Below are 15604 nucleotides of genomic sequence, written 5' to 3' on the forward strand. Positions count from 1 at the left end.
GTTTTTTTAAGATACTTTGATAATTGGTCAATTGAAGTAATAGAAATGACGCGTTCTTTAGAAAAAGTAACAAAATTGTTTTATTACTGGTTAACGACCAACCAAATCAAATGAGAGCTTGCAAAAAATCCACCTCGTCCCGACAATTTAAGAAGAGGCTATTCTGAAATAAGACTCAATTTTACTTTAATCGTAGAAATTTTAGCGAGATTTTTATTACAAACCTCTCGTCGATTAAATTGACTTCCAATTACGACTTCAATTGAAAAAGAAGATGAAAGAAAAGGGAAATTGCAATAAAGAAGAAGGTACTTCGGTAACAACAAACATGGCGGACGTCAAACCGTCATAAACAATTGATACTTTTATGGACCTACCTGGTTATGCATTTAACACATATAATTGATATCTACGTCAGCATGACTGTAAACAATCATTCAGAACACAAATATTGACGATCTATTAAAATTAAGTCGTTTGTTTCTTATAAAAAAACGTTTAGAAACCAAAATTCCATGCTCCTTTCATATTCAAGACTTCGTGAGCAAAAAAAAACATCTATCTCATCAAAGAATTGAGTAATTTGGCTAAGATCATTGATGTATGCTTTTTAATAGTGATTCTTATAGATAAAGATGCGTTTTTTTAGTTGAAAAATTCTTTTTTTTACAAAAATCTGCCTGAGCCATATTTTACCAATGATGTTAGCCTACTTTCATGCAAAAAATCAGAAAAAATTAATGATCCAATTTTTCACAAAGTCCAAAAAACCCGTTTTTTAGCCCAAATTGGGCTCCGTCACATTTTGGCCACTACCGTTTTGCACCTTTGTACCAAAAATCAAAAGATTCCTATGATTCAATCCTGAGTAAAGTTGGTAACAGACGGACGGATGAACACAGGTTAAACAATTTATTAAACACATTTATAGGACCTCCAGGTAGGTCCAAAAATGCAATCAAGCTAAGCTGGAACCTTGGAAGAAACTACCAAGTATGTCAAAAATATAACTGAGTGGCCAATGTTTAAGTTCCAACTCTGATTATCACACTTTATAACTTTCAGGAGGTCTTGTATTGTAATTCGTAATAAGTTACTTCTATACTTGGCTTACGATAGATATGATCAGTCAGTACGATTATTCAATAAATATTAAAGAATGCTTACTTGACTATGGCCAATGGTGATTCCCATGTAGGACAAATGTTTGGTGATATCCCCTTCACCTTTCAAAAAATCTTTCGAGAAATTCAAGAGGATGTCTCGAGTTGCCTGAAATGAACATGAAGAAATAAAAAACGAATTCAATTGTCAAGTTAATATTTTTACTAAACATTATCATTGGGCTATTCCGTTTTATATCCATAACAGGGGAAGTTTTTAATTACAGAGCTATCAACACAAAAGCAGCGACTTCAATCTATTGGCCGGGTAGCTCAGTCACTTGGTAATCAAAAGGTTGTGGGTACATCCCCGTCAAATCAGCAAACAAATGATGTAACCAGGAGCTGAGAGAAGGTATGGCACTACATCGAAGCATTCCATCTCCATGTTCCAGTGCGAGTAGAAAAGTGGATACTCCCTTACTCCCGGTTCCATCGACAGTCACCAGATAAATATACAGTCGACGCTCTAATTCGATTTCCAAGGATTTTGGGATTTTCATCGAATACGTATCGAATAGCAGAGCGTCGTTTATTTGGAGAGTTTATTGTTGACGATGACTTTCAATATTATCGAATAAACGAGCGTAACGAATAGCAGAGCGTCGTTTATGAGAGTTTTGACGATGACTTTCAGTATTATCGAATAATTGGCTTATCGAATAGTAAAATGTTTATATAGAGAGCGTCAACAGTTCTTAAGTTTGCAATCTAATCAATCCTGAATAATCTCCCGATTTTTGAAAAAAATTGCGACTTAGTGCGTTTTAAGTGCGTTTATCAGTTAGGCTTAAGTGCGTTTAGCAAATGTACTCACTAGAAAGCAAAAATGTGTTCGACCCACTGTGTGAAATCAAGTGCGTATTACTTATGGGTAATGAATCAACAGATCCTGCACTAATGTACTTCCCAGTTTTCTCAAAGGTAACGAATCGAGTGGGGATTGAACCCACGACCTCTCGCTTGCCGGGCGATTGCTCTCCCAACTGCGACGCACTTAAACGCACTTAAACGCGATTTGTTGCACAAGTGAGTACCAAACTTAACAATAACATACCTTAATTTGAGAGCCTTTATTGAATAAACATGGATCGTGATCAATCAAATGTTTCCTTTTAGCGTGATCCAAAAAGCTAACCAACAATAAGAACTTCTTTAAAGCAAATTTACACAACGCTTCCTCATAGCCTGGTTTGAAATAGTTTGGTACGGTTGGGTGGGCGTATTCCGCTGCAATGTCAGGGTTGGCTAAAAGTCTTGTTGAGATGAATTTGGTCAAGTTGTGAATATCACTGTTGGAATGTAGCAGAATCATTTCTCCGTAAATCACCTGTTGGTTCAGAGAAAAGTACACTTTAATGGCAAAAAAGTTTCACGAGATAAAAAATTGCAAAACTTCGTGCTTTCAAGGTTCCTGAAGGATATACGGAAAGGCCCAATCTTGGGTCAATAAGAAGAAACAGTAACAAGCTTCTAACTTTAAAAGTTCTATCGTTAAAAGGAAATTCTAACAAAAACAAACGAGAAATGAACATACTTCCAGGCCGATTCGTAACCAAAGCGAGTTGAATGAGAGCAATAATTTTGTGATTTGGTTCTTGATACCTTATTAAAAAAAAAGAAAAGAACATTTTAGTTTAAATTGTAAAATTAAAGCGAGAATTTACTGGAAAACCAGTGAAAATCCAAAACCCATCCTTCCTAGGAAGAGTAGTATTTACGTGAAAGCAAACCTCTAAAATTTGAAATTTTCATAACATCTTTACAATTTAAAACCAAAGAAAACTACAATTAGTGACAAAATACTTGGCACAAAAGGGAAATTCACCGGAAAGTCTTTAAAACACAATCGATTTGTAAGTGCTCTAAAGTAGGTTGGAAGGGTAGAGTTTTAACTCTGAGTTTTAACGCTAGACTTAAGACTTAAGATCCAAAAGTTAAAAAATGGTCCAGTAAGGCTTGAAATATAGCCTAAAAACCAATAAATCCTTCCCAGATCAAAATAATCGATGAAATCACGTTGAAGGCCTGAAATTGACATTCTCGCTCGAACTTCAATTTTCGAAAAATGGTAAATTAGCCAAAAGTGCCAATATGTTATGGCAATGATTTTAGAAGACTAGAAACTGAACATACCTAAGTCAGCCAAGATGTGTTTTTCTCCTCTAACAGAAATCAAACCACACTCCACTTCTTTTTCAATCTTTTGAATCACAAACCGAAAATCTTCAGATTGATAACACCTGCACGCAGAGCGTCTCAATTGGACCATTCGGCGACGCAAAGAATACGCGCGGAAAGAGAGGACTTCTCGTGTAGGAGCTATTTCTTGTTTCTTTTGAGCATCAATAGTGAAAGTTTCTAAAAAATATAAAACCCAAGGAAATTTACATATAACCTTAAAACTAAAAGTCGATTTGCTTTGCTTTGAGCTATGCGTTCAAATACGGAGCAGCGAAAACGGGAGACTAATTTAACACCAAATTTATGAGATATTTATTGAGCTGCTAGTTCAAAGTTTTACCTCTTCGATCCTGAGGTTGAGAATTATCAGCAGGACAATTCTCTTCAAATGGTGTCAACAAATAATTCAACCAGTTCGTAAATCCTGAAACAAAATATTGTTTAAATAAAAATCATTTTTTTCGAATTATCTTATCAGAAATTATAAAGTCGGGCTTTAAGTGTCTCAATAACTAAAATTTAAGTCAGGGTAACCCAGCTTTTGAGTGCAAATTTTTTCCAATCTAAGTTTAAAAATCCCGACAAATCTTTCTCCTTTACGGGAGCAGGTTTCAGACAGTCTGGGTACGCAATAGACCAGAGGATTCAATAAAAACTTTCAGAGCATTTGAATATATGATAAGAATCGGGATAAAGTAAAGGGTATGACTAAAATGTTCAAATATCTGTTTTTACGACACCAACCTCTTTCTTGTTTTTCGATCCAGCGTTCATCGTAAAACATATTCTTAGCAGCGAAAGGCATTGGATGTCTCGGCATAGTTTGATTGGCTTCTTTTGTCAGTTTCAACCTTTTCATAGCAAGACCTTTCTTCAACGTTGGTTCTATAAAAAAATGTAAATTTACATCGTAATACCTAGCCCAGCTGACACCAACGTTGTTTCAACGTTAATCTGATATTCACAACGTCTCTATAACGTTAGATGAACGTTGAAACAATGTTGTGTGTCAGCTGGCAGTAAACTCTCTCTAATTAAAATAGTTAAGAATCTTTCTGTAATTCGAACTGAAACATGGTTAGAATCTTTCTGTAATTCGAATAAAAACATTGGTCCCCTCGGCAAAGGGGGGGGGGCAGAGAGACAACTGTAATAGAAAAATAAACTCGTCTTTGGATATTTTATGAATTCATGATTGATTCCACAATCAAAATGGCTATTGTTGTCTAGCATCCCAGTATCTAGAAAAGGTCAAGAAACTATTTGGGGTTGGAGTTAGGATTGGCAATTTTTATAGATAAGAAAATAAACGGTTGGTCTGACTTACTTGGCAAACTTTGAGATATGGAAGTTCTTTTTAAGAAGGGTTTTGGTTGGGTTGGGTTTGGTGGTTCAGTTGGGGGTTTAGCTGAAGGTTTCTTGTTGATTTTTTTCGACGAAGTTCCAAAGAGATTACGTGAAGCATCTTCTTTCTTTGAAATATTGAAAGTCTGTCTACGGGGATCATTATCTGCTGCAATCTTCAATGTATTTCTATTTCTTGAACTGTTTTGTGCTTTCTTAGGGATGTTTGAGGGCTTCTCAAAACTGATGGGTGATATAGAAGAGTTTTCTTTGTTTTCATCACTAACTGCGAGTTGACTTTGGTGTTTGTTGACAAGAAAAGTTGTTCTTCTGGCAGGTGTGACTGGCTGTATTGCTGTAAGTGCTTTACGGTTTTCATTGGATCCTTTGTTGTTAATTTTTTGACTCAGAGTTTCAGTCTTTGTAATCTGAAAGATAAGGTATTTTCTTGGACTTAAAATTAACATTAAAGTAGAAGTAAATTTAAACTTACCTTTTGCAGATCCAGAAACATCAAAACCTGGATTTGAATTCTATAATAATACAATATATATACAGGACCCCCAGCTACTACACTGGTGTTATACTTGTGTGGAAAAAAATACTCATAAAAATACTTTTTTGTGGTTATTTTTGGTAGAAGTCATTTCCTACGACCAGGACCCCCGGGTCTGGTACTGCTTGAGTTTTTTATTAATTCAACATGACATTGTGAATAGCAAAAGGTCTGCACAATTCTTTTCTTCCTTTTTTTCAATATTTTTGCACATGATAGTATGCAAAAAAATTCACACATTTTCCTTGGTTTATAGCAAAATGTTCTCCATTTTGTAAATGTGAAGCATGACGCTACAGATCAAATCTGTGTTTTGACTGGACTCGCCAACCTTTATGATTATAAGGGTACAGTCTGTTTATTGCGACAACTCTTTATTAAATTCAAGATCCCCCTGAGATCTGTTTAGTGTTTTCATCTTACTTTAATATGGCGTTTGTTTGTCATTAAATTTTTTGTTTACAGCTTGCAAATCGAGGAGGCTCTGGATCACTTTGAACGCGACAGCCTATTGAATAACAAATTACTCCACATATATTACTTTTCTCAGCCAATAAAAACGTGATAAATTAGTTATTCAATAGGTCTCCAAAACAACTATATACATAGTCTCTCTAAGAGGAAAAAGAATTCGGCCACTCTTTGTCGTTTGTAGATCTGACAGGAGAAAACATTTTATTTTCATACTATATATATTTGCCTAGTACATCAGGATGTGCGAGGATGTCCCCTGCCTGGTGTCTAGTGCAGTCGGCTCCAAAGGAGTCTAAGGTGTTTACACCTTTGTTGATTCATGTTTTGTTTTCTTCTCCTGTCAGTCTACCTGGAGTTTGTTGTCATCTTGTACAGGCCGCTGGGGTAATGTCGCCTGACTGTCTTGAATGACAGCCAGCCTGTCCCAAGCCAGGATAAAGACAGAGGGACCCAGAGAGGACAAATTACCCTTTCATTGTAACATCGTCTCTCTAAGAGGAAAAAGAATTCGGCCACTCTTTGTCGTTTGTAGATCTGACAGGAGAAAACATTTTATTTTCATGCTATACACTATTTCTCTCAGTTTGAACCACAAGTGATTTTGTGGTTTAGAGATGCTGGCTAAATCGATCTAGCCTGCCAGGGTGCAGTATGCAGTGCTGACGAGTCCCAATAAGGACGAAATGCATATGCTGCTCTGCCACCCAAATCTCCTGAGTGAATATAGTTGGACAGAAATTCTTATTTCTTCACATATATATTCTTTATCTCCTCTCATGCAGTGTTGAGGCTTTCCTCCCTCTTGAGACGGTAAAGCTTGGCTCCAAAGGAGTCAACAAAGAATTCCGTAGGGAATTTCCCTTCTGTCCACTATTTCTCTCAGTTTGAACCACAAGTGATTTTGTGGTTTAGAGATGCTGGCTAAATCGATCTAGCCTGCCAGGGTGCAGTATGCAGTGCTGACGAGTCCCAATAAGGACGAAATGCATATGCTGCTCTGCCACCCAAATCTCCTGAGTGAATATAGTTGGACAGAAATTCTTATTTCTTCACATATATACATGACATTTAAGGCTTGTTTTTGTCACTCTCGCCTCTCGCATGTCCTTGCTACGTATACAGAGTGGAGGGACGGAAGAGTTTATAAAAGCGTGCAACCCCTTTTATATTGATTTTGGTTGTTTTAAGGTTAAAATGCTAAGAAACTTTACAAGAAGTGTCATTTGGGGGAGCCTTCCAAACTCAGACTTGCCATGGAAAACATCAAAATGGACGTTACTGTAAGGGGGTAGGGGTAAAATTTGTTGATGTTCTTTTATGGCAAAGAAATTTTCACCAGAAAAATCAATTTAGAGAAGTTATTTTATTACAAATGTTATTTTGCCATATCGCTTCGGCTGTTTTGAAAACCAAAACAAACGACCCGATGTTATGTCTTTTCTTTGTTTGATGGCCCGAACGGCCCTTGAATTTTTGCAGATGGCCGTGCTTTCTGTCGCTATATACTAATATAATTAATTACGGGAATTTTGTGAACAAGTTTAGAAATTATCTCTATTTCTTTTTTTAAATATAAACTATGCGAGTCGTAGTGAAAATCAAGATGACTGACGAAACAGCTATGAAGGCAGTTTTTCATTGATTTTTGGGGATTTCAAGTGTTTGACGTTTTAGGGTGTGGGTGGGTGGGTCAGCTTTTAAAACGTCAATCGACATTTTTCGAACCTGAAATTGATTTGTGAGTGTCCCCTAAAGGAGGACAATTGCTAATTTTAGCAATTTTTTGCCTTTTTTAGACAAATTTCCGAGGTACCTATAGGTAGGGTTCGCATTTTCGGGATTTTTTGCACGGAACGGGGAAGAATTTACAAAAATGAACTTCAATGCATTAGTACTTACCTAAATCATCCAAATCTGTTCATTCTTTTTTTTAAATCAATCAGGAATTATCAGGGTAACAAGTAAAAAAAACTGCATCCAGGTATCTATTTTCTTTCCAAAGATATTCATGTTTTTCGACGTCAAGGTGAAAAAGCGATTTAAGCGCTGACCATGGCACCGGAAAATTCTCGACCCAAATTGAAACAAATGGCTGTTGCTATTGAGCTGGTTCATCTTTTCAATCGCGGTTTTTTTAGTCACACGGAAGACTAGATTTCATTCGCCATTTTTGGCACGATTTTGGTGCTTCCAAAAATTATTTCTTGCTGGCGTGGTGTAAGGAGGCGATTCTTTGAAAAGTAGATTTTTTAGTGTTTTGAAAATGGAATACGTAATTTTTGGAATATATACTTAACCAATTCTAATAAAATGACACCTCATTTTTCTCACAAAGGTAAGGACTTTCAAATAAAATTAGTTTGGTTAGTTTGGCCTGTCCACCCTACTATATAGGTGCACCTTGCCCAGACCAAAATTTATCTGCGTTCTTCAATTGCCGAAAACTTGGTGGTATTTCCGAACGTTTCCTCGAGTAGTGAAGCCTTGCTATACTCTGCACGACCCATGGCATGTGGTTTTTTTGGTCGTTTTTAAGTGGTTATTCAAGGTTTTTTGGCAGAAACTTTGGCACTGTTCAAGGTTTTTTGATACTCAGTTGCCATGGCTCTTTACAGGAATTTTTTTTTTTCAGAGTGGTAGATGAAAGAATCTTACATATATCAGTGTAGCTGGAACCTCGATATTCCAGGATTAGAAAAAGCTATACCTGTTATCTTTTTTCTTTAAAGAATCAATAAGCCATCAACATCGATAAATTCCACACATTTCCTCAGAAACTTTTAAAATCATCTGCCATTATGACTTTCTTGAAGCCGCTCCGAAATGAACCAATCGGGTTATGTATCGGAATTCCTATGGGAGTTCTTTTCCGAAATTTGTAAAATAGCTAAGTCGGCAAAAAAACTTTTCCCGGGGGTTTGAGGAAAAACGGAGCTGCTATCATTTGTTTTTTATTCAAGCAGATAGTTAAATTTGGGCTCAAAAATACTTAAATAAATAAGTTAATAATATTCAATATACTATTTGTATCTCTTAGAAAATAAACACTTACAAAACGACATCGTTTATTATTTGGAATACCCCCGTATTTGGATCATTCTATTGTGGGCGCAAAAAAGGGCGGAAACTAAGTAGCACCCTCAGTGCAAGATTGCCGCCTCATCTTTAATCGCCCGCGCGAGAATGCGAGCTAATCATTTTTTTCTCGCGCGCTCGAGGGGAAAAGGAAAGTGATCGATATTCTTTGAAGGAAAAACGTCAGAAACAAAACCAAAGACCAAAAGATGTATTTTGTTGTTGAGAATCGATCCTGTGAAGATTAAAAATCTTTTGCTTTGCGTTTTTTTCGGAACGCTGAAAAACTCTAATTTCGATCTTCCTTCAAGGTAAAGAGGTTGCGAGATTTAGGTTAGCGAGGCAAAAATCGCTAAAAAGCTGGTAAAATCGTAATCCTCAAAAATCGAAGTTCCAGCCTCACTGTATATGGTCTTCTTTTTAATTTGTCTAATGAAAATATTTAACAATGGATGATGATAAACCAGGAAAGGTGAATAAAATTAAATTCTACTATTCCTATGATGTTCCTCAATTGTAAATACATGGCCCGAACATGGTCCGAACAAAATGTTCGGTCTGATTCAATAATACTTTTTTGTGGCCCAAGCATGGTCCGAACAGGCCGTGGGTCGTTACTCTGCAAACTGAAGCAAAAACTGAAAAAAGATTACATACCTTTTTGATTTTTGCAGTTTTCTTCTGTGGTTCATCAGGACAGTTTCCAAGAAAAATAACTTGCAATTTTGATCCTCCATCCCATTGTACTGTCAAAACTTCTCGCATGTTCCCACTGCTTGAGGGAGTCCAGGTAACAAATACATATTTAAGCTGATCAGGTTCAAGGAGAAGTGGAATTCCCTCTTCACTCGCTGGCTCATTTTGCCGGGATGGGCTTGAGTTTGCAATCTCAAGATAAAAATCATTATTAGAAAATTGTTTGAACTGAATCGATGTAGAAAAGTTGTTTGGGTTGAAAACTTCAAACTTGATGGTCTTCTTCTTACCAATGCGGACCTTTCGAAAGTCAATCTTTGGAACTTTGCTAAACCTTGCAACACGCAAACAAACTAGCTCATTATTTTCGCCATCATCATCTTTGGTTAAAAAATCACGTTCAATAGTCTTTATATTGAAATTCAGTGAACCCAAACTCCATTCGTCAAGTGCCATGATAATGTTAAAAGTAAAAGGTTCACATTAGATTGTTTAGATTTCGTAATAAAAGTTTATAAACTCCCCATTAAAGGTCAAATCTTTCCATACGAAAAATTTATAACAGTCTTTTTAAATTCTCTGTCGTCGTAATTCAACCTACCATTATGCAAAAATATTCGAATTTTGAATATCAAACCGCCGTGGCTTTAATCCAATTAAATCACATAAAAATGACGTAATCTCAAAATGAGCCAATCAGATCCCTCTAACGTCAGCCCGCCCCGCCGAGGGGCGTACAACAATCTAAGAAACCCGGGTGTTTATAGGGCGCAGTCATGGCGTTCTAAATCGCCATGGGCGCAGTGTGTTGGTATGGTTGCCTTTGACCTTTGACCAACACACCCGGGGGTGGGGTACTACCCTTGTCGACTGACGGGGGTGCTCCGCTGAGGTTCGAAAATTGGACCCTACGTGGGACTCGAAATTTGCGAAAAAAGTGACCCTGAATGGGACTGAAATTCCAAAATTTTCTCAAATTTTCTACTTTTTCCCCAAATTTTCCAAAAATAGGCACCCTACGAGGGACTGATTTTTCTATTTTGGTGTTTTTGCGACCCTACCTGGGACTCGTGGAGGTTAAAAAAGGTACCCTCACCAGCGGAGCATCCCCGTAACCCATCTTGCCCTAGTACCCCCCGGGCCAACACAGTAGACGATCTTGTCTGTCTACACATTATCACTGAAAAAAAGAATAATTCAGGAGGCGGAATAGATTTGAAAACGAGTTTAGTTCGGGGCTGAGGTGTTCCAAAACTTTAACGCCACTAATTTCCCGTAAACCGCCCTGACGCCCTGCACATATATATATATATTTCCCACGTTTTGCTGACCCTCTAAACGGACGATAGCATCGTCCACAACACAGTGACTAGTAGAATGTCATTTTGAATGGTACACTAAGTACGATTGATCCATTTGATAACATAACATAAAGGGATTGAAAAATCTCCCTCACTGATCTGGCCCGTATGTCAGTAAGTTCGGCATAGTTGCAAGGAAAATCTAGTTGATTTAGCCATTTAGCAAGCTTTCGCAAGTTCCCTACTGACAAAACCATTCCACCCTTCATTTCTCACGATTTTTCTTAAAAAGCAAATCACAGGTCGTGTTCAGACCAAGGTTTAAAGTAATTAAGTCTACATGTTTCTTTTATATTCCTTTTGTATTTAGCTGCAGACTCCTCATAAGTTAAACCAAAGTTTAAAAAGGAATCACCCTCTGGTTTTAAAAAAAGGTTTTTACGATACTATCACAGTTTTCTGAATAGACGAAATCAGAGTTCGCAAGTGAAAAGCATGCTCCTTTTGTGAATTATGAAAGGAGAACGTGAAATTTATGACTTAGAGACGCTCGGAGCGTCTCTAGCAATTTAGGCAGCTAATGGGCTTTTAATGAGAATATCATGGATCGAAGTATGGAGATTCCCATACCCCGCAACAAAACTGTTTGCGATCTCCTCTATCAAAAACGAAGCCTCACTCAAACATTCAAAAGGGGATTCCTTTTTCCTCTCTAAAAGATGAAATAGCAATTAAGTCGTTGCATTTCTTAATTCCCATATTAACTTAGTACTACTTACGCCTTAAACTTAAACTTTCATGTCTGAACACGACCACAGACATGATCCAGAACCTCACCTAAGCCAAACACTACTTTGACCCTTGAGAGCATTTTAATGGATGTTATTATAATACAAGATCTTGTATTTTTAAAACCTTGTCTTCACAGCTCAATATTTCAATCCTCACGGTAATGACTTAAACAACGACATCTAGCCCTTTGGGCTTTATATCTATGCTGGTGCTATGCTCAAACAAAAGGCTATCCTTTTTGGAAAAGGAGGGAGGTCAAAGGGTTGCGTATTTTGAAGGGGGAAAAAACATCTTTCAACTTTAATCTTGAAAATTTTCAGGAACCAACTTACACGCCTACAGAGGCTTCTGTTGGGTAGCACTATGTTATATATTTCGAACAATTTCTCTTTTGAACCCCGCAAAGATCTTGACTCTATCTTGTATTGCCCAACCTTTCTTGAATCTACTTTTGCAGAAATCCTGCATCCAAATTCTACTAAAGTCTGTCTCGAAATAATTTGCAGCTGGAGAAAAAAATGGCTGTAACTTTTGATAGAATTCGAATCAAGTTGCGGTTTTGTGCTCGTTAAAAAGATATTCGTGAGTGGAATATTATCAAGTAAAAAAATTGAGAAAAAAAAGGAAAATGAAAATGAAAAATAAAAGAAGAAAAAAATCAACTTCTTGTAGAAATGTGGTATAATTATTATTTTCACAGGAGTGACTCTTCAATCTTAGATCATCATCACTGTGAAAAAATTTTTCAAAAATATTCATTTAATCAAAAGATATCAAACAAAGTTTATTGCTGGTTGATCGACAAAAGGCAGGTTTTTTCGTTTTTTTTGTCGTTTTTTACTACTTTATAGAGTCAACCAGCAATAAATTTTGTTTGATATCTTTTGATTGAATGAATATTTTTGAAAATTTTTTTGACAGTGATAATGATCTAAGATTGAAGAATCACTCCTGTGAAAATGATAATTATACCACATTTCTACAAGAAGTTGATTTTTTTGTTCTTCATTTTTCATTTTCATTTTCCTTTTTTTTCTCAATTTTTTTACTTGATAATATTCCACTCACGAATATCTTTTTAACGAGCACAAAACCGCAACTTGATTCGAATTCTATCAAAAGTTACAGCCATTTTTTTCTCCAGCTGCAAATTATTTCGAGACAGACTTTAATACTATTGTTGGATCCATATATAAACACCCTCTTTTCACCCTCACATACAATTAATGTCCAACTGATATGGTAAAATCTTTCTTTCTCAACTAGTAAGAGGTACTTATCTCAAAATGTTAAAGTGATTAAATTTTTATTGCTCGCGCAACTCGATTCAATACATCAAAAAATTTACTCCTGTAATTTTGTATTGCGACTCTGCAACGAAAAAATATGTTGACAATACCAACATACTCTGTTGCATACTCTGTACCAGAGTGTATCTCACGATTATCGTAGCGTAGTAGACAATGACAACAGACCCTCTACGGCAATGAATTTTGAAATTAGCCGTAGATATCGGGTTTGTGTACAAACTACTGCCAACACTGCTGGGCCGCTTAGGCTTTCTTGTCATTTTCAAAAATGAACAGCAAAAGTTTAGGTAGATAGACAGGTACGAGCCGGGAAGTATCTTATCCATTTGGTGGACTAACTTTCTTGGGGTTTTTTCTTGTTCCTTATGGTAATAAGATAAGAATATTTTAAGCTTCTGGGCCACCTGGATTTCTCACCTGGGTTATCCCATGGCGTGTATTGGGCATTGGACCCCCGTGGGCAAAACTGAAAATTCTTCCAACCCATATAGGCTTATCATATATCAATAGGTCGGTCAGTCATGATGGAATGTTTCGTCATGTCATGTTTTGTTACACTTCCGTGGGTGGAAGTACGTGCATGAATATCTCATATCCGAGCTGATAGTGAGGTCATAAAGGGTCTCCTCCTAAGATTAAAACTAAGTAATTTTTTGAACGTCCTTGAATTTATTGCAATTTTACAAACGAACTATGCATGGTCCATGGGTTTTAAGCAGATTCCAACAGTGGGAATAGATATAAACCTTTGATTTGTAGTGTTGATAAAAACAGTTAAAAGACACCCCTTCTCACAGACCAACTGGGAACCCTTCCCACTAAAAAAGATTAGCCAAGTTATCGTCCCCGTTGGAAAATTACCCTGCAAATTATGTCCCAGTAAGAATAATCAAATAAACCAATCCAAACTGCAAAGTATTTGCTATTTCCCCATCCCCTGGATTTTCTGACTTAACACAAAATAATTGAAATATTACCCTGAGTATCAGAGGTTAAGTTTTCAAAGAATATATTAACCTCTGAAGACCAATAAAGAAATTTTATTGCGCATGTGTCAATCTCATCACTGTAGAAAGAATCAAAGATGAAGAGCAAATATTACCTTATTAATGTTTAGCAGTCTGTATCAGGATGCAATTTACTATTTACGAATTCCCAAGAAACCTCCAAGTGTAATCGAAGTGAGTTTCTTTCGAAAGAAATCTTTTATATGATCCCCAAATGTATAACAGTAATGAGTAAACTGTTAATTATGGAAATGTCACTTTTAATTGAATCGAAATAATAGACAGACTTTATGTTGTGATTCTCTATCACGCTATCACTGACTCTTTTTAAAAAGCATTGACGATATTTTCTAAAGTCTGTTCACGATAAGTGTGCACTCTTTTTTCTTTTACCTATAACTTTTGAAGGAATTCTTCAATCTTTATAAATTTAGTATCGTTAGAGAGATATTTGTGAGTGGAACAATTTGAAATAAAAAAATCTTCAAAAGAATTCTAAAAATGAAGATGAAAATGAAGAAGAAAAAAATGAAGATCTTGTAGAAAAGTGCTATAACTTTCATTTTCACTGGAGAGATTCTTTGATCTTAAGAAGTCATCACTGTGAAGAAATTTCACTAGAATATTTATTCAATACAAAGTTATGATACAAAGTTAATAAGTGATTGACCCCAAAAAACAGCAGAAAACAGCAGAAAATAGCGTTTTTAGACGTCAATTCGCTTATAACTTTGTTTGATATCTTTTGACTGAATGTTTTTTTTTGAGAAATGATAGTTATAGCACGTTTGTACAAGATCTTCATTTTTTTCTTCTTCATTTTCATCTTCATTTTTTGAATTAATTTAAAGATTTTTTTATTTCAAACTGTTCCACTAACTAATATCTTTCCATTGATACCAAATTTATAAAGATTGAAGAATTCCTTCAAAAGTTATAAGTAAATGAAAAAAGAGTGCACACTTATCGTGAATAGACTTTAGTGTTGTTTTCAACGACGGGAATAAAAATATCAACTTTGAACCTCATCCAAGATCTTGGATGGTCGTCATGGTTACTTTTGTCTTCGTTGATTGCACGATGAATAGAATCTCGATTCGTCGGCACAGCGTCAATATATGACTTTGACCTGTGCTTTTCACGGTAAAAAAATATGAGAATATCAATCCCCATTGAGTTTCAGTCCATTATTTTTATCCCGGATGGCTGAAAAAATCCTACCAAGTCTGTGAGAAGGGTGTGTTTAAAGTTTGTTTTCGACGAGTTTTATTATACATTATGAATTGAAATACTTTCTTATGCCAGGAAGTTTTTTTTTTCGTTGTAACTTCATCATAATGTAATAACTGGTATGCAAGATTCTTCTTCGTTGATTGATTGATTTTGTCTGTACACAAACCCAGTACGACTGGTTTCAAAAATTCATTGCCGTAGAGGGTCTGTTGTCATTGTCTTTTCTCATTTGAGATTTTTCAAACTAACCGAGTGTTGGCGAGAGAGGGGAGACAACTCTCTATGAATCATACTTCATCGTAGAGGTCTCCGTACGGGAATGAATTTTTTTATCAAGCAGACAATGCGCACAGAGTGTACTACGAAGCAATAAACGTGAGATACACTCTGGTACACATTCTTTCCGATTACCCTCCCTCAATCCCTGTAGTTACAGTAAACATTTGTGCTGAAATTGTTCAGCTAGATG

The 15604-nt window shown here is 36.2% G+C and overlaps 1 protein-coding gene across 1 annotated transcript in view; it reads right to left on the bottom strand.

Annotated features, from left to right (window-relative positions):
• Positions 1–10069, bottom strand: part of LOC136814625 (abnormal spindle-like microcephaly-associated protein homolog) — a 37159-nt gene extending 27090 nt beyond the window's left edge. Inside the window, exons 1-8 of the mRNA XM_067071091.1 lie at positions 9454–10069; positions 4675–5119; positions 4092–4232; positions 3688–3771; positions 3300–3524; positions 2701–2768; positions 2221–2493; positions 1168–1272 (exon numbers count right to left, since the gene is read on the bottom strand). Of these exons, the coding sequence (XP_066927192.1) occupies positions 1168–1272; positions 2221–2493; positions 2701–2768; positions 3300–3524; positions 3688–3771; positions 4092–4232; positions 4675–5119; positions 9454–9948 (1836 nt within the window). The 5' untranslated portion in view covers positions 9949–10069. The remainder of the gene's footprint in view (positions 1–1167; positions 1273–2220; positions 2494–2700; positions 2769–3299; positions 3525–3687; positions 3772–4091; positions 4233–4674; positions 5120–9453) is intronic.
• Positions 10070–15604: the final 5535 nt, after the last annotated feature.

Source organism: Clytia hemisphaerica, unplaced genomic scaffold, assembly GCF_902728285.1.
Source record: "Clytia hemisphaerica strain Z4C2 unplaced genomic scaffold, Clytia hemisphaerica genome assembly, whole genome shotgun sequence".
Classification (NCBI taxonomy): Eukaryota; Metazoa; Cnidaria; class Hydrozoa; order Leptothecata; family Clytiidae; genus Clytia; species Clytia hemisphaerica.